The following is a 24876-nucleotide window of genomic DNA, read 5'->3' as shown; positions in this document are numbered from 1 at the left end:
GACGAGTAAATTACGTACATAAAGTGGATGTATTACATTGTTAAGGAACATATTGTGATCAGTTACGGAAAATAGAGTAATATTTTCTATCAACTTGGTATTATTTCACGTCCACGGAGAGCACTGCAACAGATTGTATTGTATAGCTTTATGAACATTGCATAACATTTAAGGTTTTTTAATTGTATATTTTAAAATTATCATAGCTTCCTTTACATTTGCTTTATTTGTATTAGATTAAGTTATAATGAAATAAATTTATCTTTATCTTTCCCAGCAGTGGGTGGAGTCAGACTGTGAATGCTGATGATCATCATTTTGTGATATTCTGTACCAGTTTACTTTAACTTGCATTGTATTACTACATTCAGATACCAATATCAACAGATATGTTTATTTAATATTCATGTAGTTATTTAAATTTCATTAAGTGTGTACATCTTCATTTTAATTACTTTCAACTCGATTAGCTTACAAAATAGTTATGGGTTATTTAAGCATAACTAATACACTCAATTAACATTAATATAGTCTCTAATCCAATAACAGAAAGATAAATTTTATTATACACGAACCATTAAGAAAATTATTAAATCGAAAAATTACAATTTAATTCAGAAATTATGAATAACTACATAATTTTAGAATTTGACGGAAATTACAGCATGTATCTTTAACTGAGCTGTATAGACGTTTAGTCAAAGTATTTGTTAACGCCGCCAGTAGCAACTATTAAGAAACGCCGTTAAAGTAGGTCATTTTTTACAATTTATAAGCGTTATTGTAATCATTAATAAAACTATCATTTTCATGCAAATGCAATACAAACACACGCCGAATGGCACGTAACTGACGGTAAAAACGGTACTTCAACACAGGACTACAATAGGATTTAAAAATATCAAGTTCGAAGTAAGTAGAGCACAAAAATAATATATACATTAAAGTGAAAGGGTGCCGAAACGAAACCATTATGTGGCGGATGAAACAATACTCGGGAAGCAGAGGCCCTACTTAAGAGCTTAGGAAAGCAATGTCCACTTGTTGTTCCACCTACGACTGTGTAAATAATAAGTAAAGCTTTCGAATACAAATTAATGACCGAAGCACAATAATTAACACAGTGAAAGAAAACACTTACCAAACTCGAGGACCTCTCCTATAAGCGTGCAACTGTCAGCCTCGCGATTCCATACTTAGTAAGCTCTGAAAGTTACAATCAAATTACATGAGAGTAAATTGATTTTCATAAAATATTTTTACGCGAACACCGAACGACCCTACGCTCGATCGACAGCCATAATCAACCATTAACAAGATAGACTTGCAATGCAAAGTTGTGAAGAAAAAATTTTTTTTTTATTGTGACATAAGAAAAATTCGGATACGCGTCGTAGGTGACATGTTTTAGGTGGCAATCTTTGCACATTTTCTGCCTTTTACTGTTATTTTCAGAGTGCCCAAAATAGACACGACATTACATGACTTCTTAGCGTACCTAATGTTAGTATAGTCTTCCTGTAAAAGTAAAGCGTATACATATTTGAAAAAACTGAAATTATAAATAAAAAGATAATTTATGGTTAACCCCCAAAACTTTATGTCAACAAATTTCAACAAAAATCTTTTCCAGTGGTTCTCTATAGTCTTGTTTGCATTTTAATTAATTAAATAAAAATAAAAATGCGTCTAACACTAATGTTAATGCGACGTAACCTCATGCCAAACGGTCATATATTCCGAGGCAAAGATCGCTTGGTGAAAAAGGTGGAATTGAAGCATTTACGTAAACTGGCAGGCGAATTTGCTATTGAAGAGCAAAATATGTTTTATTTACGTTATCCCTATCTTACTGAGGTATGTGTATAAGATCCTTGTCTCATTTAATTACCATGAATGATGACAGAATGTTGTTGGGTTTACCTAAAATAAAATAGGTAATATAATTTTTTAAATCGTTTGTGACAGGAAGAAAGCCAAGGTCATGCCAAAGCCTTGGGCAAGCCAGAGATGAGAAAAGAAGAAGTTACTAACAAACAAAGGAAGTATTTCAAAGCTGACGTCACATTATATGAAAGACTGGGACATCTTCGTGTGAATGAATCTTGGGATTAATCAAAATGAAGTCATTATAAAGCACGTTGAAACCAATAGCTCGTTACTCCTACCACCATACCTATTTCTGCTGCCGCGTCATGTGAGCATTACTGCATTCTGGTTTTGAAGGATAAGACACTGGTGAAATTATAAGCGCGTGAGACTTGTCAACTTATGTTGCAGGGTGAACTTACCACCAAGAGCACAACTCAGCCATCCCGTCACTTGGTATCATAAAAAGTCACTAAATGAAAAATTCGACTTTAATTTTTATTTAATTTAGTGGAAATTTTAATTTAGTGACTTTTTTGGTTTCAACATGCAATATATCAACCTAACCAAACAGAAAATCGATACTGCCACTTAGATATTTACAGCACTAAGGAGTCCTTAATATTGCAAATGCATTGTACAGCAGGCTGTAAGATTGTGTCTCTTGTGCCATTGATTTATGCTAGCTCCTCCCATTCTTAGAACTGTAATTGATTTGAAGGGTAAGGAACGATTGGAAGGCACATGGGACTTGTCAACTTGTTTCAGGGTGATGAGCACAGTGGCAGTGCCTCTCAGATCCTTGCGATGTAAAGCTTCTTGGTTGGCACTGCAATTATTATGGAAGACGTGATGCCACCAGGCGTCGCATACGTTTTATTTGTCCTGTTTGTGTTGATTTTCAGAAAAGAAAACTATTTTTCTGAAAGATTTCCAACATTTGAATTATTGGCAATTGACCAACACTAATCATGTATCAGCGAAAATGTCTCCTATAGGCGTCAATCTCCTTTAAAGGAGAGTATTAAGTTGGTTGTCTACACAACTTGCACCACTTTGTACCCTAGTGTGATACCTGTACAATACCTTTGAATGTCATGTATTTAGTTATAAATGTTATAATATAAAATTTGTTATTATATAGTAATTTTTGAATTATTTTTTCCTATGTCTAAAGACATTGCTTTTACAATACTTTTGACCGCCTTCAACACTATTTTGTGTATTCATTTAAAAAATGGCAATCCCATCAAAAACTTATTTAAAAAATAAAGCATGCATTCTAGTGAGATCACAAGTAGAGTCAAGAAGTTTGTATGCCTTATTCCAGAGTGACCATGGTCGAGTTTTTGAAATTTGAAAAAAAAGGAGTCAGTTCTAGTCGTAAAAAACTAGATTTAGTCGTTACGCCGTTTTGAAGTTATTAAGTTTTACTGTCCACGCTGAAATAAGCTTATTCCGGCGGCACCATTTTTGAATCTTGAGAACCACAACTCCTAGCTTACATCTGATTGCACCCAGAAAAAGTCGTGAATTAGTCGGTTCTAATCGCAAAATTTGGGAATTAGTCGCTCCTTTGTTTGGAAGTTATTATATATTCAATTACTTTCATTGATAGGTACATTTACGTAGAAAAATCGTACACATAACGAAAAATTAATATCTATACTCCGTCTAACCATTTAACTTTCGACTCGAATTCTAATCAATTAGTAATGTCTTAATGCGTTTCCGATTAGATTTTTTTATAACAATCGATTTTATTTATGAAGAAGCTTAAATCGTGAATGTAAGCGGGTTAAAAAAAAGACCGGGATCGTGATGTTGCGTTTGACAATTAGTCTACGTACTCAATAATTAATCATTAATGTTAATGATGATTCAAGTGATGATTCCCGTTCATATGGAGAACACACAACAAGAAGGTTACAACTAGAACCGAATAAATCACGACTTTTTTTAGTGTAATCAGATCTAAGATAGGTGTTGTGGTTCTCGAGATTGAGAAATGGTGCCCCTGGAATAAGCTTATTCCAGCGTGGACAGTAAAACACCCTTATAACTTTTGAACGACGGACCGACTAAATCTAGTTGTTTGCGACTAGAACCGACTAAATAGCGACTTTTTTCTGGCTAGTCAAATTTCCCAAACTCGACTATGGTCATGCTGGAATAAGGCGTGACCGTCAGAATGGCTAGTCGCCTGTCGCGTCTGGCACTGAGTGCATATTCAAAAATTGCTACCGATTTGCTACCTTTTCTAAATAATTGCTACCTTTGATATATTCTGAGAAATAAAAAAATAATTGACCACCCATTCTGACGTCAGGATAGCTGGTCGCCACTTTGTTCAGCATGAAGGGAGCAGATTTTGTAGAAGTATGTATTACCAATAATAATTGCTACCTTCACGAACTAAAGGTATACGCTTCTTATTTACATTAGTTAAAAAAATATAACTAATGATGAAAGAGTCTTTTAAGGCCTTTTAAAAAACCTCAACTAAATTTTACCCTCAAGTCTTGAGTCATAAGAAGACTAAAACCAAAGACTAATTCGTATCGAAGTTTTTTAACCCTAGGAAGCTTAAAAGCTTGTAGGACTAAAACGACTGGCGCTTTATAGCCTCGGGAGTCGCGAGTCATGAGCCGCATGGCGTGATTTTATTTCTACCCACAAGAGATTTATTTAATGATTGATGGATAACGTTAACGCAGCTTTGTTCACAGAAGTCAGTTAATTAGATAGAACCAATTCAAGAATTTGTTTTTTTGGGGATTTATTTCTTTCTTTAATATAAAACTGAATGGATACAGAACCCAACAGTCAAAATATTTTATCAAATTTTAGTGTCTGATACAGTCGTTTGACCATAATGATGAATGAAACATACTATTTATGAACGTATTAAGTGGAGGTCCAGTCTCTGCCTACCCCTGAATGGGTGACAGGCGAGATTTTTATGTATATGTTTGTTCTATGTATTACAGATAAATTGTGTCTCACTGCTGTGCACGGGTTTCTAAAGAAGTTTAAACAAAAGTACCAGGACTTCATAATAAGAAAAGTGGTTACAGACCAATATTACACAAAATAGAAAAAGAGCACGTTAGAACTGGACTTCCATAGACTTTTAAATATTGGTTGTATTTCATTATTTTAATTTACTCACAGAAAAAGTATTGTACATGCAATCATTATATAATTAGGTCTTAAAATGTCGTACCTATTGCTTAAATCACTCTTTGAATCCTAATTTTTATTATAAGTAAATAAACTACATACTACATCATTTCTATTTATAAACTTCGGATTTAATGAGACATAAAATAGGTATAAGAACTTTGCAAACAACTCGAGTCGTTTAAGTCTTTTAGTATAACGACTGAGTCTTATTAATAAAAAGTCGAACCTCCAGTCTTAATTTTAGAGTCGAGTCCTGTAAAATGGAGTCGAGTCGTTATAAAACTCCGTAAAAGACGTGAGTCTCTTTCATCGCTAAATAAAACCGATTGAAAATTTTACGAAGAAGTGCTTGACTAAATTAAAAAAAGCAAAAGTTTTAGTGCTTTATTGCCATAATACAAAGGGCAGGCGTTGGTATTTCTCAGTAAAATTTTTAATTGTTTATATTTTTTTAACTAATGTAGATAGGAAGCGTATACCTTTAAGTCGTGAAGGTAGCAAATAGGTAGCAATCATCGGTAATACTTACTTCTGGAAAATCTGCTCCCTTCATGCTGAACAAAGTGGCGACCAGCCATCCTGACGTCAGAATGGCTGGTCAATTTTTTAATATATATATAACAGAATATATCAAAGGTAACAATTATTTCGAAAAGGTAGCAAATAGATAGCAATTCTTGAATATACACTCAGTGTCAGATGCGACAGGCGACCAGCCATCCTGGCGGTCACGAATAAGGCACACAAGATGTTTTAATACACATAACTTGTTCCATCCTCTAAAACACAACTCCCCATTTCTATTTATTCATAAATAATGTAAACATAATGTGACAGATAACCACCATATAGGAAATATCTATGATAACTACAGATACAGATAACCATACTAACCACATTACAGTCTCAGGGTCGTATTCCAGAACTCTACTCAGCAGATTTGAGCAGACTTGAGTATGATTTCAAGCACTGGAAATACGACTCTAAGGGCAAGGACTTGAGTATGATTTCCATGCTTTAAATCATACTCAAGGCCTGACTTGAGTATTGAGTAGAGTTCTGGAATACGACTCTCAAATCTCAAACTAAGCAATTCCCTGTACATACTACGAGTATGTACCAGGTCAAGGGAATTCACTCCAGTGTACTACCCAGAACACTCGACCAAGACCAATTTAGAAGATCTTTTCCCAAATTGATCCTACCGGGTATTGGACCCAGGAGATCTTCATCCAACGCCCATATTGCAAACCGAGGTCGTCAAAGTTGAGTATTTGCTTTTTATAATATATCAAGTGATTTTGCCATACTACACTGTGATAAACTTTGATAAGATGACAAACTTTGTATAATACTTAGTTTATTACTTAAAACTCGACTTGTAGCACAAATTTATAACGCACACACTGAACATATTAGGAACCGCCCCGCATTAAGGAAACCCTGTGTCGCGGGTGCCATTGACATATACATAGACAACCACAAATTACACCCAAACTCACGAGAGAAATAAATGTAGGTTATACAAATATTTCTCCCGGCCCGGGAATTGAACCTGGGACATCCGATGGGTGAACGTTCGGCCACAGAGGCAGTTAAGATTACTTAACAGTTACTTCCAGGAACTTTTAGAAGGTCCACAGGTAGTGCTGGTGTTTGTGACAGTATACAGCAGCAACGGAATTCCTGATAGGTGATATTACTATTGTTTAAATAAATTTAAAACATTTGTTTCATAGAAAAACAGGCAAGATATTGTCATAAAATGACTTTATTTTTCAACAATATACAATCGCTTCAATAAATAAAACGTCAAGACGCCATAGTACCGTGTTTACATTCACTTTTTAATCATCACATAGATTTGTGTTTTAGACTATAACTAGACAAGAATATCATGTTATAATCACAGAAAAATTAAATGGCAAATATCACTAATTGATACATCTTTTGTTGTTGTTTAATTGATACATTGAATACGCATGATAGTCGCAACACGCGCGATAAAATTGAAATAAGCCCGCGCTATTGGCTAACTAAATTAGATCTGATGGTGACGGCCAATAACGCGTGCTTATTTCAAATTTATCGCGCGCGTCGCGACTAGGATGCGTAGCCATGCTACGGGGGCAGATATATTACTCACTGTAGGATTGCGTAAATGCAGAGTAAATTAGAGTACAATCTTATAATTGTAAGTCAATGACAATCTATAAGTAACTTGAATTATTCCCGCCAACTTTGTATTTTTTTTTGAGCATTGGCTATAGAGCCGTTAGCTTAAAAAGGTAACAAATAATTAAGAAACACAAAACGTAATGTACTTAAAATTAAAAATTAATTCGAGTAAAAACTAACTTCAAAAACCAGCCTTTTTTCACTGGTAGTAAGTAGTTATATCATCCTTAGGCACAGGCTAAGGCGTCTTTACTGCGATCTTGGATCTAATTATTTCTTCAATCATTTAATTTTCTGACTTTTTTGCAGGAAATACTTTTTTCGTTAATATTTTTGAACTCAACTATAGTAATTATTAAGTAAATACAAAGATTGAACACAAAGAAAAATTCTATCGACCCGGCAGGACTCGAACCTGCAACCACGAGATTCCGTCCCCATCACTCTTCCAACTGAAGCTCTTTCATCTGTGATATTATTCACTATTTAAAAAAATGGTTAAATTTATAGCAAAATTCAAAGAAAATAATATAGTAAAATTGTTTTCATTTTCTAACTCGATTGTGCAATACGAGGAATGTAGTGGGATTGTATTTTCATATTTTTTTGCAACTTCATTTGGGAGACGATTTTGCCAGAATCGGGTTTAATTATATGGATAACATATCCGCAAAGAACAGCGAGGTGTCGTCGCAGCCATGGCTTTCACATTATATTACAATAAAAACCAGTCAATTGATAATATCGACTCATCCGAAGAACAGAGTCTGATGTGATTATACAACGAAAATAAGGCAAATACATAAACTCGTTATTTAAAATAGGGCCCATTGAAAACCAGCGTCACAACCTAGCCTTGGTTGTGACTTTAGCTGAATGGGATCCTTTTGTACACGCCACAGCCGCACACATGTCAGTATAGTATTATGCAACTTGTTGTTGAAATGTTTTTACGCTGTTCTTTGTGTTATTTCTGTTTTAGTTATATTAGTCTTTGTTTTTGTGTTTTTTTTTTATAATGTGGCGTTACAATAAACGGTTAAAAAAAATAATAATAAGGCCTATCTATAGCTGTTTTCATAATTTTTATAACTTATTTCGTTTCGGACATATAAAATCGAACACCGGTCGATCTGATATCCACAGCGAAGAACAACGAACGAAATGTAGAATGTTCTGAGAATAAGCAGTCTTGCACATAGGCCTTTGTTCTACGGATGAGTCGATATAAACAACAAATATCACTAGACAATTATAATCCTCCCGCAAAATGACATTAACATATCAGATATCAGTCCATGATTTCTCACAAAAAACTGAATATTTGACGAAACAAACTGTGAATCTATAAAATAGCACTGCTACAATAAACTTTAGCAATGAATTTTTTATGTAGAAATCTTTTGTAAAAAATTAGAAATCGATGAAGGTTGACAATGTAGATGGCTGGAATAGTCCATCATAACTCGGGAAAAGTGGTGGTGGTGGTGGTGGTGGTCCAACCGCGCGTTTTCATACTTTCACACAAATTTTGAAAAATATACTTTACGTAACAAACACTACTTGAAGTTGAGAACTACTTGAGTCCAGAAGCTGTGGAGCCATTCAGATCGCGATACTCTTTAGCCGTACAAGATTATTCAAGTTCGTACTCTAGCGTGAAAACTTCCGTAAACAGGATGCGTATGCAATTATACATACCTACGAGATTTATATGTCGCACCACTTGTACACAAATCTACTCGAAGAGGAAAAAATGTTTTATGCTATAATAATATGACAAATACATAAATATAAGCTTGTATACATTTGTAAACTTGAGTATAAAGCATTAAAATGCATCTTATAGGCTAGTATTATTCTTAAAAGACGTTTTTTTAATACCTACAAAAAATACAAAGTAGGCAAGTCACCTACATGCTGTTTTTCATGAAAATGGTCCAGATCAATATAGTACATTTTTACTTCATACACAGCTGTATTCAGAATGTGCTAAATTTTATTGCGAATAAGGCACCAAGCTTTCCATAGGATATAATGATCACGTGACATCATTTGTTATATTTGTACTTCGTTTCGACGAAAATGAACTTCCTATTTAATTAGGTGTTTATGAGATAGGCTGCATTCTAGAACTACTTTCTTGCTTACATTGAATTTTAAAAATACACTATTACAAATCATATGAGATAATACCTCAACGTGTGACGATAACTGTATCACAAAAAAAAACTTGTTCTAACAACGACAATAAATATTATCGAATACTATTTTCTTACCAATAAAAATTAAAGTTACGGTAGTATATTGTCTCCAACTACAAATAGTTATAATAATACTTATAGATCAATAAATACTGAGATTATACTTTAGTTGTTATTCTTTGTCCACGCAAAACGGTCGTTGTTAAGATCCTTCTTATATAGCGATTTGCCTTGATAAACGTATTCAGCAAATTGAGACACGACGGGATCCCTCATACATGACGCTACGCCGATCACCTTGTCGGAAGCATCGAAGAAGAAAATCACGAATTTCAGCTCATCGACATCGCCATCGATTAAGGTGCTTGCTGATGTACCTGTGCCAGCATATCGGATGGATTTACCAAACAACATAGTCCAAAAATATGGAACTGTTCGCAGAGGAGTATCTTTAGTCATTATGTTAAGAGCTGCTATGCGGCCATGGTACTGCGACAAACCAACGTGGCCTATACTCGTTTTCACATTACCAGCGGCAAAGACTGGAGCTTTTGCAATGTCACCACCCGCATAAATATTCTTTATGTTTGTCTCCAGCTTCTCATTAACGTCAATCGCACCGTTAGATTCCATTGCAATACCGCTATCTCTCAAAAAATCCGTATAGAAGGTTGTTCCCACGCCCAAAATGAGTATATCAGCTGGTAATGCGGTTCCGTTTGCCAACTCTACTGATTTTATCACGCCATTCTCGCCATTGCATTTCGCAATAGACGTTTGGAACTGAAATTGGACTCCTTTACTTTCGAACAGTTTCTGAAGGCTCTGACCTATTTCGTTTCCGAAAATTCTGCCAAGAGGCGCCGTGTCGTTACCGACCACAGTCATAGATTTCGCTTTATCGTTGCAAGACGAGGCTGCTTCTAAACCAATGAAACTGAGACCCAGAACAACAACATCCTGATCTTTATTTTCTCCCAATGTCGTTAGAATATTCATAGAATCGTCGAAGTTTCTCACAGTGAACACATTTTTCAGATTTATGCCAGGGATATCAGGAACTCGAGGCTTAGAACCTGTGGCTAAGTAAAGCGCGCTGTATTTCAATGAAGAACCATTGCTGAGCTGGACTGTGTTTTCTTTGGGTTCAACTTTAGTCGCTTCAACGCCTTTAAGAATTTCTATCTTGGCGTCTTTGTAGTAATCGTTGGAGCGGGCTTGGAGTTTTTCGATATCTGTTGAAGTACCTATTTTAGAGACTTTAGGTCTGTCGTAGGGCAGATAATTTTCCTTACAGACAAGAACGACGCGTCCGGAGTAGCCTTCTGCGCGGAGTGTTTCAGCACAAGTGGCCCCGGATGGTCCCCCGCCCACAATCACTACACAGTTGTCATCAGATAATGAGATGGCTGGATTTGTCTCCTTAATCCTCTTATTTGCCTTTAGGTCGCTGATCTTTGCGCGAACCTGAAATAAAGAAAAAAATCTATATTAAATACAGATAGTTTTCATCAAATAGTTTTCAATAGCTGTAACACTTATTCAAGAAATGCTTAGGCACGCTCAGCCACATGTAAAGTTACGGATATACCTAACATAGGGACCCTACGTAGGGTACAATTTTGAAAAAAAAAAAAACATATTAATATTTATATTGTATCTTCGGATGTGTTTCATTTACAAACTCGACATCTTAAGAGACTCGGCTAACAGGCAAACAAAAGTGAACACATATTGCACGTTATTATTTCACTTATTAGTATACGACTTTGCTAAAGTACAAAGTGAAAAACGCAATAAACTTCATGATCTAATACGAAGCAAGTGTTCGGCCTTGTGTTGACATTGAGTCATCTTGATCAGACCGAATGTCTAGAGCGAATCGGTTGTCGGTCAAGGTGCGACAAGGTTGCACTGGTGAGCAAGTAAGTAAGGTGTTAATTTTATCTCGTTGAATTTATTAAACATAGTTGGATATTAGTTCCAGTTTAATGGACAAGTCCTATAACCTCACCTTCGTAATGAATAGTCTTGCGGCGTGGAAATGAAAGGTTGTTAGATTTTGAAGGTGCTCTTCTTTTACGGAGGAGTTCCTTTGTTTTATGTTTTATTTTTTATTACTTTATTAGATAGTCTGTTCCTTTAGCAGACTTCAATATGAAAGCAGGACTAGAGTTTCTGTAATTTCGTTTAGTAATAAAACTTTGTTGTGTACGGGATTGAAAGGTGCGGAGAGTCAGTGAAAATTACAGGCACAGGAGATCTCCACGATATTATGGCTCGACTTATGTTGCGGCGGAACAGTATGGAAGCGAATTTTTGTAACGATATTGTACATAGCATAATGAACTTTATGGTCAATTGTGTAACGTGTTTGCGCTGAAATCACAAATTAGAAAACTGAAATAGTACAGCGCCAACAAGTGACATGTATGTACGTCTACGTATATTCCAAAAATATTCTGTGTTTATTGTAATAAAGATAATATCTCTAATAATGCGGGCTGTTCCATTCGGTGGTGTGGGAAAAACAGCAAAACATCTAATTACAAAACAAACGGAATCACATTTAATTGGTAATTAAAATATTAAACATGTATTTTTTCAATTTTCGTCCATTATAGCAAAGCTCAAATTAAACTGGTCGATTTGAAGTGAAACAATTGACGACTCTCGTCAAATGTTTCGAATTCGGGCTGGCCAATCGGAGTGCAGTTGTCACAGTAATGATTTGGCAAAATAGTTTTCAAACAAATTAAATGACATTTCGTCTCTATTTCTGGTAACTTACTCGGTGTGGAGGGTATACCTGAGGCGAAAAAGAACAATCATGGACAAACAACAAACTAGACCCTTACAATATTAGAGCGGATAAAATACCAAAGAGTTTTGAAAGTTACGCACCGTTTTCCGTTCGCGGTGTTGAAAGAGTGTTTCTTTTTGTACCCGTTGGTAACTAATACGTAAATAGTATCCCTAAATTAATGGTGAATTGTTCGCAATGAGAAGTTTAGTTAGCTAATCTTTCCCAAGTTAGTTAAATTGCAAATGAACAAGGATCTTCGCTGTCCAAAATAACCTTGAAAGGCCCCTTAAGCGCAATTTTTTCAATGTAAAAGGTTTTTCTTCTAAATCGTCATTTTAGTTAAATTATTCTAAATTTAAGTATAAAAAAACTTCGTAAAAACCTGAGAAAGGTGTTTAAAGTTATTCAATTAAGTTGACGACAGTGCGTACTCAATATATAGGAAGTGGAAGCACTAATCAAACTCAATGACATTCAGTGGACACGACTTGGAAAACAATATATTAAATAGCAAAAGAAAAATTCACCAACATTTAACTGTATGGCTTTTATGGTTTTTTTAGCCCTTGTCTTTTCCTTAACAGAAAGAGTTTAAAAAACAACAACATTATAAATTATAATTAATAATAAAATCGTGTGTTGGCAGTGTTCTGACAAGAGCAGTGTTACTGGTGTTGTTAATTCATTTAAATAACACTGTACATGTATAATTAATATAACCGTGTAATGTATGGAATTTATAACCGTTTCTATTATATAATATTTTTTATTCAATGTCTGATATATAACCATTTACGGGAAATATGAAATGAAGAAGTTTACAAGGGGTTACGTGCAATAAAGAACAGAACCGGAAATATTTGGACATTTGTTACGTAATGACGAATACGTGAGAGTTAATACGGGGATGATAGAAGGAAAAAGAAAAAGGAAGACCAAAAATGGTATAGGTACATTGAACAAACAAAGAAGAACGTTACAGTAAGCCGCTAGAGAGATCATGAAACTGGAACAAGAAACAAGAAAATGAACCGAGACGAGTGGAGGAGGCTACACCGACAGGAGCTTCTCTTAAATAGGACGATGACGGCAAATATATAACAATTGAAAGCAGTTAATAAACGTGCATAAGCATATAACATAACTCAGCCTGTACTTGAAAACATATGTCCAAGCAAGCACCCTGGTATTCTATGAATAATGGATGATGTAAGCATACATTTACGTACATGACTAACTATAGGTATAGACTACCCTGAAGTATATCGAATTTCAGAGATATTTTCTACACTTGTTAAATAGAATAACTAGGTACATATTTAAACCAATAAAAACAATTGTACCATAAACAGAAGTATAACATTAGGCCGAGGACTCCTGGTTTCTAAATAACGATATTATATTGAAACAGGGGAGTGCTGACATCTGCATCCGCAACTGTGGATAATCCGCTTATTTTAAAATTTCTGTTTCGGCATCAGACAAACTTTTTTATAGTATACTTAAATATGAGTAATCCAATGCCATTTACGAATTTCCACTTATATGAAACAATTTAAAGTCCTTAGCAAGCCAAAAAGAGATTATAGGAGAAAACAAAGAATACAGTTATACAAAAAAAAGAACAAAAATAATAGACAATTACACAAAAACCAGTGTAATCATGGCCTGTACAAAACAAACCAAATTCAGAGTGGTTTACTGAGGCTATGCACGCACCGTGTACGTAATTTGTGTGTGTGTGTGTGTGTGTGTGTGTGTGTGTGTGTGTGTGTGTGTGCGTGCGTGTGTGTATATGCACGCGTGTACGAAATATTTGTATGGCCTACATTTATTTCTCTCGTGAGTTTGGGTGTAATTTGGTTGTCTATATGTGTGTCCATGGCACCCACGACGCAGGGTTTCCCTAGTGCTATGTTGAGTGTGTGCGTTATTATAATCCTTACCTAATGAATTTGATGGGAGCACGATACTCTGAGAAGGCGCTCTTCTCAACCGACCGCAGACTACCCTCAACTCCTCAACTATACTTATAATTGAACTATCGTCTTGTTAGCTTGACGACTTTATTGAACTTCTTAAGTACAGTAATTTGTATCGGGGCTTTTAAGTTGAAATTTCACTTTCTTGTTATTGGCTGTGACTTCTCCAATAAATTCAAACATTGGAAGATCACAACAATTGAATAACTAACGCAGTTAATAATTTTTGGAGTAAAATAAGATGAATTATGACAAATTCTGCATAAAGTCACCAATGTGACATTTCTATGATTAATTGTAAATAATAACTTGAATTGGAAGCAGCAAATGGAGGATGAGTATTAAACTTAAAAGTTATGCTGTTGCTCTTTACAAATTGACAAGAGCCACCAATAAATACGCAACCGTTACATATTACTCGTATTTTGATGATGATTTATGATTTGATGATTTACGAAAGTTTTTATTGCCCAAAAGAGGTTTTTTTTTATAATATCTGGTGGCGGGACGAACAAGTCGTGCGCCTGATAGTAAGCTACACGGATGTCCGTAACAGTTGTAGTACCACTCAGAGCTATGAATTGCAAAAATAGGTAAGGTGGCAGGACTTCCCTGGACGAACTCTTTCACAAGGAGCTCTATTGCCACTAAAAGGTGTATGCGAGCCACCTGCAATTTAGTGCCAGATAAATCATGTCGTCCCCATTTCAAAACACTAAAATTATTACCCCTACCTTGTCTATACATACTCGATGTTGGTGTATTTGTAAGGATAAGTCAATAAAAATTTATACAGGCGAAGGACGCTGCTAGAAGACTAAGAAACCTAAACAGAATAAAGTATAGATGTGACACTGGGCATTTGTCATGAGACAAATAACTTCTAACGGAACTATTATGCATAGAGTGGAATTTTTAAAAATAAAGTACCGAATCGGTTCCAAATGATTTGGTCAGTTTAAAAAAAAACTGCGCAAATGGTCTTGGAACATTTATTATTTTCGGTTGACGATTGTTTTCAAATATTCATTTATTATTCAAAACTAACGTTTTTGCAAACTACTGAAAATCAGGTTATTTAACACAATTGTTTTTTTGGTTATAAATAATTTAACAAATTTATATACATAGATATTTTAATCAAATCTTCTCTAGAAAGATATCTTTGATCTTTGGACATTTTTGATGAGTGTATTACACACAAATCAGTACAAATGGCGGGCTTAATGCCATTAAGCTTACTCCATCAGCCAGCCAGAGAGCTGGGTTTAGAAAAATTAACAAGTGGTGTATGACATGACATGCTAAATTAAAAACACTATTATAACGACTGATTGATCCCAAATCGATGAATATATTATTACTCTTGAAATTATTGTAGGTACATCTTATTTCAGATGATTAAATTTCTTAATATATAGAATTAAGTTCTGTAATGTAAGAATTACGTATGTTATAATATATACGTAGTACGTTTTTGTGAAGTTTGTTTAAGAAAGTATTCGGTTCAATTTGCACATCGTTTAGCTGCTTTGTGCACCATTAACTGCCCTTCACCTAAAACTCCGTAATAATTTGTAAGGTTGCCTGGAAGAGATCGCTGTCTAGAGATAAGGCCGCCGATTGTACGTTTAACTACGTTCTTTTTTGTACTGTCACTGTCTATTATTTTGTGTGCAATAAAGCTTATTCTATTCTAAGTTTCCCAATTTCATTTTACCATCAACATTCTCCCTACAATGGAGTAGCCATTTTGGCTCTTGCGCAAGTATGAGTGTGGATTCACCCTTGCGAAAAGGCCAAAATGGCTATCGACTCTCGGTACACTGTGCACGATCACTTCACAGTGCAATAAAGACTGAGGAGCCGGAAAAATTTCGTCAAGTATGTCGATCCTCTGAGCATTGAGGCGACTCAGGCGAGGTGCGACCTTTAGCGCGAAAGAGTCCCTTCTACGTTTGTTCCGCCTCCTAAGAGTTAGCCATGGCCGATCTTGAACACCTACGGTTCATTTTGCTTGGGTCGAGCTGCAGGGACACTGGCTTTATTTCAGAATTAATTTATCACAAACGATATTATAGCCATTTGAAAAATTTATATCGTATAGTATACATCTTCTATTTAGTTCAGTCGATATAAAAAAGATATCATTGGTATATGTAAAGAACGTATACTGTGATTTCTTTGTAAAATTTTAAGGTAAGTTTGTGTTCTTTTTCTATCGTGAAAATTTTTAGGAAACGTGTTTTTACACCATATATTAGTCAGTGTATATCCCCAATTTCATTATCTATTTTTTCCAAAGTGATTGGATTCAATACCTTCAGTGTTATGCGAAATCAGTATAGACTCTTAAATAGGTTTGTGGGACTCAGGTTGGTCGGAGTAAGGACAATTTATTCAGGTTGGGATTTTCGTATGGTTCTAGCCTGAATTGTTTGTGCGGTGTGATTCAAACGATGGCCCGTCTCATATCGTGCCCTAACAACTGCACGCTTGAGGATTTAATGGCGCAAGGCGGCTACTAGTGACGCGGTCGGTCAGGGCCAGAACAGTGTAGTGTATGTCATCGATAGATAAGAAGTTTCCCTATTTGAACAGAATAATTGAAATAATAATTTTTTAAACACTTTTTCCTGGCTCGATATATACTATCATGATAGTTTGTATTGTTCTGGTTTTTTAGCAAAACAGAACTTCCATAAAATTTCACACGATAAACATATTCGATACGGCATGGTGGTGTTTTGTTTAACATTAACAATCACCATTGTTAAAGTTATTATAAAAATAATATACATATGCATACCACGGTAGCTAGCACGCAATATTCAATGCCAAAGACCATGGCGAATCTGACATTTATGAACATTTGACAAAATGCCTTTCAGTGAACTGTGTAGTTATTACAGTACACTAAATGTATGCAGTTAACCTTTAATTTTTAATATCATTTTATGTCATATCATACCGTCTTTCCAAGAAAAAAAAAGAATCATCAAAATCGGTTCACATGTCATAATTGTCGTAATCACGTAATACACACACAGCAAAAAATATATTCGAATTCAGAACGTCCTCATTTTTTTAAGTCGGTTAAAAATGGCAAGCATTCTCGAAGTAAACTCAAAGCTTTACTTAATTTCTTGCTTAAAGTTAGACAAAATTCGTTTTGTAAATACGAAAAATTTGTCTGGATCGCCATTTTTGCTTAGTCGAAGTCAAAGTTCGTTTTATAAATCTCAGAGAAATTAAACGGATCTCACTTATTGACTCACATTTAAAATCAGTTTTATCATAGTCATTACTGACGTGGTAGGTAAAAAGAATATATGATTCGCAATTTGATTGTGAATCAGTAACACGTAAGAAAGTCAATGAAATGAGAGAGGGAAACGGGCTAGGCATCTTGACAAAATGCCAGAATCGTGACGAGAAATACGATCGGCACTATATATATACATAAATTTTTGCTTAAAGTTAAAAAAAAAAAAAAAAAAAAAAAATCAGATGTACAGGTATGCCTAGCGTACCGTATGGTCGTACGGCCGGATTTACACATTCGAGGCGCTAAGCGATACTTTTTCCAGTTGACCGTCTCTATCGACTCACAGGTGTCGACTCAAGTATGATGGTCTCTATCGACCGACTGTGAATGGACCTGCGTCCAACCTGCATGGTGTCCGTGTCAGAGATAAATTGGGGGTGAGTGAGAAAAAAAAATTAAGAACCACGCTGTGGTATTAAGATTTTCCCTCGTGGAAGGACTACACCAGAATGTATTACGGTGGTTATCGATTCGTCAACAACCTTGACCTTAGGTATACGGATTAACAGCCTTTACCCGGCAGTGGGTGAAGTCAGACTGCATATGAGGTTTATTCCCAGTAGTTAGTAACAGTAGAGCTCCTTGTGAACGAGTTTGTCCAGGGAAGTACTGTCTTACCTATTTCTGCCGCCAAGCAGTAATGTCAGCATTACTGTGTTCCGGTTTTGAAGTGTAAAGGTGCTGGTGAAATTACAGGTACATGGGACTTGTCAACTTATGTGTCAGGACGACGGGCGCAGTGGCAGTGCCCTTCAGATCTTTGCGATTTAAAGCTCTGAGTAGCACTGCAACTGTTATGGACAAGCGTGTACGACTTGTTTGTCCTGTCACTTGATATTAATAAAAAAATCCATGTATACAGTCACACATGGAACAGTTGCAACTCAAAAGTTCTGATGATGATAATGAAGAGCCTTCAGCTTGCGCTTTTATTCAGTGGCGTACTCAAGGTAACAAACGGCTAACAACTGATTATTATTTAAAAAAATTGTATTTGTTGAAACAGGCACGAAACTACTCGAAACGCAAGCACTTTTCGGGACTGTTGCTTAGCGAATTCAGTGTTGTTTTTTTATGGTAGACACTGTTTCCTGAGTACCTACTACTTCTGCCGTGTTCATACTACCTAAAACGATGTGTAGTACTATTACTTCTGCCGTCCGCTAATTAGAACGCCACGAGTTAGTGGACGGCAGAATTGTTACAAAGAATTCTGCCAACACCGTGTATTAACATAAGGGCTATCTGTAAATATCGAATACTCTTGCGATTGCAATTATACCTACTTTACTACTTCAGATTATAATGTGTATTCCATCTGTTTTTTCCGAAAACCGAATGGCAATTTCGCGAGAACATCGAGATAAGTCTGGGAGGTAAGTCAGTGTGTAAACTTAGATATAGACGAACCATGATCTAAGTGTTTAGTCACAGAATTACTCACTTCGGTGTGGCTATAGCGCGGCTTTCCGTATCTTAATTCATGTGTGAAGATTTTCCTTGATTGTGACATTCTTGGCGCATTTTACAACAAATTACACTTACCTAAGATCCATAATGCACTAAAACTGTGAAACGTGTAAAAACAATATAAGTAATATCTAAATATACACTAGTTGTAGATTAAAGACCGAAATGGATATAACAAACGTAAATACTACAAATAAAGCATTGACCTACCAATAAATGGACGTCGGATTCGCGCTAAAAAGTGTCCGCACCTGTAGGGCGTTAAAATCGCATACAGAGCGTCAATCGCGCAATAGCCTTCGTTTGTTCGAGTGACAGCGCGGTTGTCAATCATGCAGTACCAACATATGCAGTACAAATAATAACTTGTAAAAATTACTGCAGAAGTGTGAAAACAGGATTTTGTATCATATTATTACTAAACAAATATATTGTATTATCATAGTTGTCATTTAAAAGTGTTATTTTGTACAGTTTTATTTAATTTATGTATAACTGAATCGTAAATATAAATTACAAAAGCACACGAAATAATCATTGACTTACAATTATAGAAATAATGAAATAACGAAATATTAAAATATAAAAAAAAATTCCTTTTTCTACTCATTGCATGCCAAAAGATGGAAAAAAACCCATTACGTCAGTTTCAAGAAGCTTATATGTATAAACTTCTTGGTTATTTTAAATTGTTCGAACCACAAGCGATTGAAATATTTAGAACAAAGAAACTTAGAGTTGCTTTGATTTTAATCCTATTTTTAAAATGTATTTTCTATAAACGTTAGCAATAACTAACAAAATATTGTTGTACTCGTTTTACGGCATGGGATTACCTATAAGAAGTCAGAAAAGACATTTGCCCGAAATAACATTAGCTCGAATTTTCATAAAGTGTTTTTACGAATATTACAAAACAAAAGCTAATTTTGTAATGTAAAAAGCATCAAAATTACTCGAAAGCGTAACGGTTTTGTTATAAATCGGAATTACGGATATTTGTGTTTACGTTTAGTTAGAATATCGGTACATTTCTTATAGTACACGCTTATTTTCACATTTGTAGTAATAATTGTATGTATGTATCTGCCCAACTCTTTATTATACCTTTAAGTGAATTTGTACAAAATTCGACATAATAATATATATAAAAAAATTAATTAATATTTACGATAAAGGCTATTCCATTACTCTTGTGTTCAAGTAATTTTCAGTTGAAGCTAAATATGCTACATTTTGTTAAGTTTCCAGTAGAAGCTGAATATGGTATTTTTGGGCCCTTAAATTGTTGTAAGCAAATTTAAGGCAGTATTGCGATGACGTTACAATTTAAATTAAATGTTTTAGTTTTTTATATTTTGTTACATGTCACTACGTTAGTATAGGTTAACCTCGGACATTTTTTTCGTGGTTTTTGTATTAAACCCGATGTCCATTTGTTGGTAGGTCAACGAAATAAAGGTAAATTAATCATACCTCAATTGCGATTGCAAAGAGTTCACAATTCATAGATAGGACAAGGAATTACATGTTTCAATAAAATGCCGACCGAAAGAAATTAAGAAACGGTAAACATGAAAATGTTTACCATAAGTTTAAGCATATATGTATGTTAAAATAAACTTCTGGCGAAAGGGTAAGGGTATGTTGATGAGTACATGATATAAATGCGTGGAGTTAATATTATATGGTTTTGTTACCATTTTGTATGAATTGTTTTATACATTTGACATGTGTATTTTTTTTTGTAATCTCTTGTGTAATTTTTACAATTCAAAGTGCATGTGAATCAGGCTTACTTAAATAAAACTTTTTCATTATTTGTTTATTTCAATTATTTCTTATTAGTAAAAAAAAGTACACACACATACGCTAATGCGCGCACATACATCGCACTTGCAACCAAACACTGTCGTAAGTAAAAATTTTTTTTTTTTAAATAAATAACACACACTCAACATAGCCCCGCACTAGGGAAACCCCGTGTCGCGGGCGCCATGGACACACACATAGACAACCACAAATTACACTCAAACTCACGAGAGAAATAATTGTAGGCCATACTACTATTTCTCCCGGCCGTAATTGGTGACATTATAGAGAAAACACGATTTGAAAGAGTTTTCTTTTTCATTAGAAGTCTGCACGCAAAAGCGTTTTTTGTACGCTAGCGCTGCAAAGGTTTTTGAAATTCGAACTTGACGATTGACTGTGATTCCCAGGGTGCACCTAACTTTTTCTTTCGATGAAAAAAAAGGTAATGACACATTCAACTACGCGATTCACATTATTTATTTATGTAATATAAATCTGTTAGTATATTTTATTCTTATTATTGTTGACATTAAATTGACAATGCTAACTAATTGTGTTTATTCAATTATTTTAATTCGTCGAAGAACTAAATAATTTCAATAATCACGTAATCACACAAATCTATGGTCGAACCATAGATATAAGAAAAAAAAGGGAGATTTGGTATGGGGGCGAGGTTAATGTCGCCTCGATATGATCAAAATGATCATATCGAGATGACATGCCTACAAACATGGCGATCGTTGTACATACAAGATCTCTCGTAAAACGTGGAAATGCCAATTTGCAGCGATACACTTTGTAAAAATTGATTGATTGAAGACAAAAATTTTAAAACCAGTGAGATAACATTTCACCGGCTATTTGCATATTCAATGTTTTCTTTTTGTCTCCATAGAAATTTCTAGACTCAAATATAGTGATGTTCATTTACGATCACTGATGTTTATCGACAATAAATTTTTACTGAAATGTTTCAATTTCTTACTATGATTTTTGTAATTGAAATTGTAATGAAGTCCCTAAAATATCGAAGCGAAAAGCTTTCACGTTAAATTGTTTTTTTTTTTATTTTATTATATTATTACTAAACATTTTATTTCGAGTAACTTTTAACACAATTCATATTTCGGACAACCGTTTCAATTTCATGTCAATTTGTATGTTGCTGTTGCTTGAGGATAAATGTATGTGTATTATTATTATTATTATTTATATTAGTTATATTTAGTATTATTTTTTTAGATAATTTAGATGTTTAAATTCCATTATACTCGTAGATTAAACGTAGAGTATTTTTAATTTTTAAGTTTCTCCATTAAGTTCAGAATAAAAGAAGATTGGATTGAAGCTGCAGGAAAATCGAAATATTGGTTTTCTTATTACTGTTTCTGACTTTGTTTAAATTTCAATAGCAAATGCATTTAAAAAATAAATAAAACAAAATCGGGTTTGTTTTACCTGTGCATGCAAAATAAATTAGAAACAATTATAGAAAATTACATACATCCTTCATAAAAAAACAACATAATTTAAAACTATTTTTCCGGATTTAAATCACGTATATTTGTTTTTTTCAAACAAACAGACATTTCGGGCCCTTTACAGGTCCCATGGTCACGGTTGATCAAACGGCAATCAAAATCTTTAAGTTATAGTAGTAGATAATAGAGCGTAAAGTTTGAATTGCACACAAGCTAAAAAGTGGCGACATCGGTATCCGATCGTACATAGGGTCATTACATATTATCTCCCCTTTTTTCCTATATCGATCGAATATAATGTATATATATATATACATTTATATATATATATAAATGTATATATTATTATGTCGAATTTTGTATAAACACATAAAGAAATAATAAAGAGGTGGGCAGATACATACATACAAATATTGCTACAAATGTGAAAATAAGCATGTACTATAGGAAATGTATCGATATTCCAACTAAACGTAAATTCAAATATCCGTAATTCAGAAAAAGCGATTTATAATAAAACAGTTGCACTTTCGAGTAATTTTGATGCTTTTCACAAAGACAAAATTAGCTTTTGTTTCGTAATCTTCCTAAAAAAAATACATTTGACATTATGAAAATTCGAGTTAACGTTATTTTGGGCAAATGTATTTTCCGACTTCTGATAGGTAATCCCAAGCCGTAAAACGAGTACAACACTATTTTGTTAGTTATTGTTAACGTTGAATAAAAAAAAAATCATTTTAAAAATAAGATTAAAATCAAAGCGACTCTATATATCTATGACATAAAAGTACCAATATATATTTCTAATGTGCATCTAGAAACGCAAGAAAGTGATATAAAAAGGTATATTGAAGACAAAACGAAAGAAAACGTGTCTCTGGAAAAAATTGTCATGAAATATAGTAAAGGATATAGCAGTTACAAATTATATGTATCTAAACAAAAGCTAGAACTTTTCTTAAATGATAAATTGTGGCCTGACGGAATATCGTTCAGGCGGTTCAATTATTTGCACAGGTACAGAGATAAGGGTGTTTTGAGTAACAACCAATACGAGAACTACAATAAAAAATAATAGATGGAAAGTTTACCATGTACACTAACTACCTTTAACTGTAAAAATGTCAAGCGATCAGCTGACTGTGTGAGGACATTGTGTAAAACATCAGATATAGTTGCTCTGCAGGAAACTTGGCTGCTGGAGCCCGAGCTTTCTTTTCTATGTACGATTGATGAGGACTTTGCTAGTACGGGGACTTCAGCTGTGGACATGTCTGCGGGTGTACTGCACGGCAGGCCCCACGGCGGTACTGCTTTGTTGTGGCGTAAAAATTCGTTCTCTTCGGTGACTGTGATAAATTGCGATAATGTCCGGCTCTCGGCCATAAAAGTAATTGTAAACAATCAAGATTTATTAGTTTTCAGTGTTTATATGCCGGTCGATAGGTTAGAAAACTTGCCCGAATTTACTGAAATATTAGGTAAAATTAGTGCTATCATTGAAAGTGAAAGCGTTGAGTCGGTGTTAATATTGGGCGACTTTAATGCTCATCCGATGGAACTTTTTGGTGAGGAGCTACAAAATTTTTGTGCGGATCAAAAATGGTGTTGTGCGGACTATGAAAAACTTGGTATGTACTCTGAAAATTATACCTTTGTAAGTGAAGTTCACGGGTGTGTAAGATGGCTCGACCATTGTTTGGTAACGGAGTCCGTACTTAGAATTGTACAGGACATTAAAATTGACTATAACACGTTCTGGTCGGACCATTTTCCACTACAAGTTGTTTGTGATTTGTCCATTTTAAGACGTAAAGTTACTGCACAGAAATATGTTGTTAATAAGTTTACATGGGGTGTAAGACAACCTGATCAAATAGAAATGTACCATGAATATTGTTCCTCGCATTTTAGAGAAGTGCAATACCCAGAGCAACTGTCAAGTTGTAGCGACTATATGTGTCTTAATAATGACCACAGAGTCCTTATAGACGAAATGTATTCTCTAATAGTAAATACTTTGCGTGATGCAGCTGAGGTTACGTATAGGGGTAGTAATTTAAGAAAACATAAGGTTGTGGTTGGATGGAACAGATACGTTCATGATGCGCATAAAAAAGCCAGATCAAATTTTAATATGTGGGTATTGCACGGTAGACCTAAGAGTGGTTTTATTTACAATGAAATGTACGAAAGTCGGAAAATATTTAAGTCGAAATTAAAGTGGTGTCAAACTCACGAGGAGCAATTAAGAATGGACATGTTAGCGAAGAACTACACCGAGAAAAATTTCAAAAAATTTTGGAAATTAACTAGTAATTTTAGCGTAAAACCTAGTCAACCCGAAAGCATAAATGGTGTCACTGAGAAAGCTGAAATTGCTAATCTATTCAAAACTCATTTCAGAGTAGAGTCACCATTGAGTTCTCCTGAATCTTCGGGCAAAAGTTTTTGTATTGGTTCTAAGTCAAAGGAAGTTATTAGAATTTCGGCTAAGGATGTTGAAAAAATTATTAGTGATATGACTCGGGGTAAATCACCAGGACACGAT

General features: G+C 34.6%; 2 protein-coding genes across 2 annotated transcripts in view; one reads left to right on the top strand and one right to left on the bottom strand.

Moving 5' to 3' along the window:
- Window positions 1–1591: 1591 nt before the first annotated feature.
- On the top strand, window positions 1592–2976 carry LOC113240147 (ribosomal protein 63, mitochondrial). Its single transcript, XM_026477376.1, has 2 exons — window positions 1592–1857; window positions 1969–2976. Exons 1-2 carry the CDS (start codon window positions 1684–1686, stop codon window positions 2113–2115), a joined length of 321 nt encoding a protein of 106 aa, XP_026333161.1. The 5' UTR covers window positions 1592–1683; the 3' UTR covers window positions 2116–2976.
- Window positions 2977–8362: 5386 nt separating this feature from the next.
- LOC113240140 (apoptosis-inducing factor 3) overlaps window positions 8363–24876 on the bottom strand; it is a 39642-nt gene continuing 23128 nt past the window's right edge. The window contains exon 3 of the mRNA XM_026477368.1: window positions 8363–10904. Coding sequence (XP_026333153.1) covers window positions 9603–10904 — 1302 coding nt within the window. The 3' untranslated portion in view covers window positions 8363–9602. The remainder of the gene's footprint in view (window positions 10905–24876) is intronic.

The sequence above is a fragment of the Hyposmocoma kahamanoa genome, unplaced genomic scaffold (assembly GCF_003589595.1).
Source record: "Hyposmocoma kahamanoa isolate Upper Pololo Valley unplaced genomic scaffold, ASM358959v1 120, whole genome shotgun sequence".
NCBI lineage: Eukaryota > Metazoa > Arthropoda > Insecta > Lepidoptera > Cosmopterigidae > Hyposmocoma > Hyposmocoma kahamanoa.
Note: the sequence above shows the minus strand (reverse complement) of the source record. Positions and strands in the feature narration are given on the sequence as shown.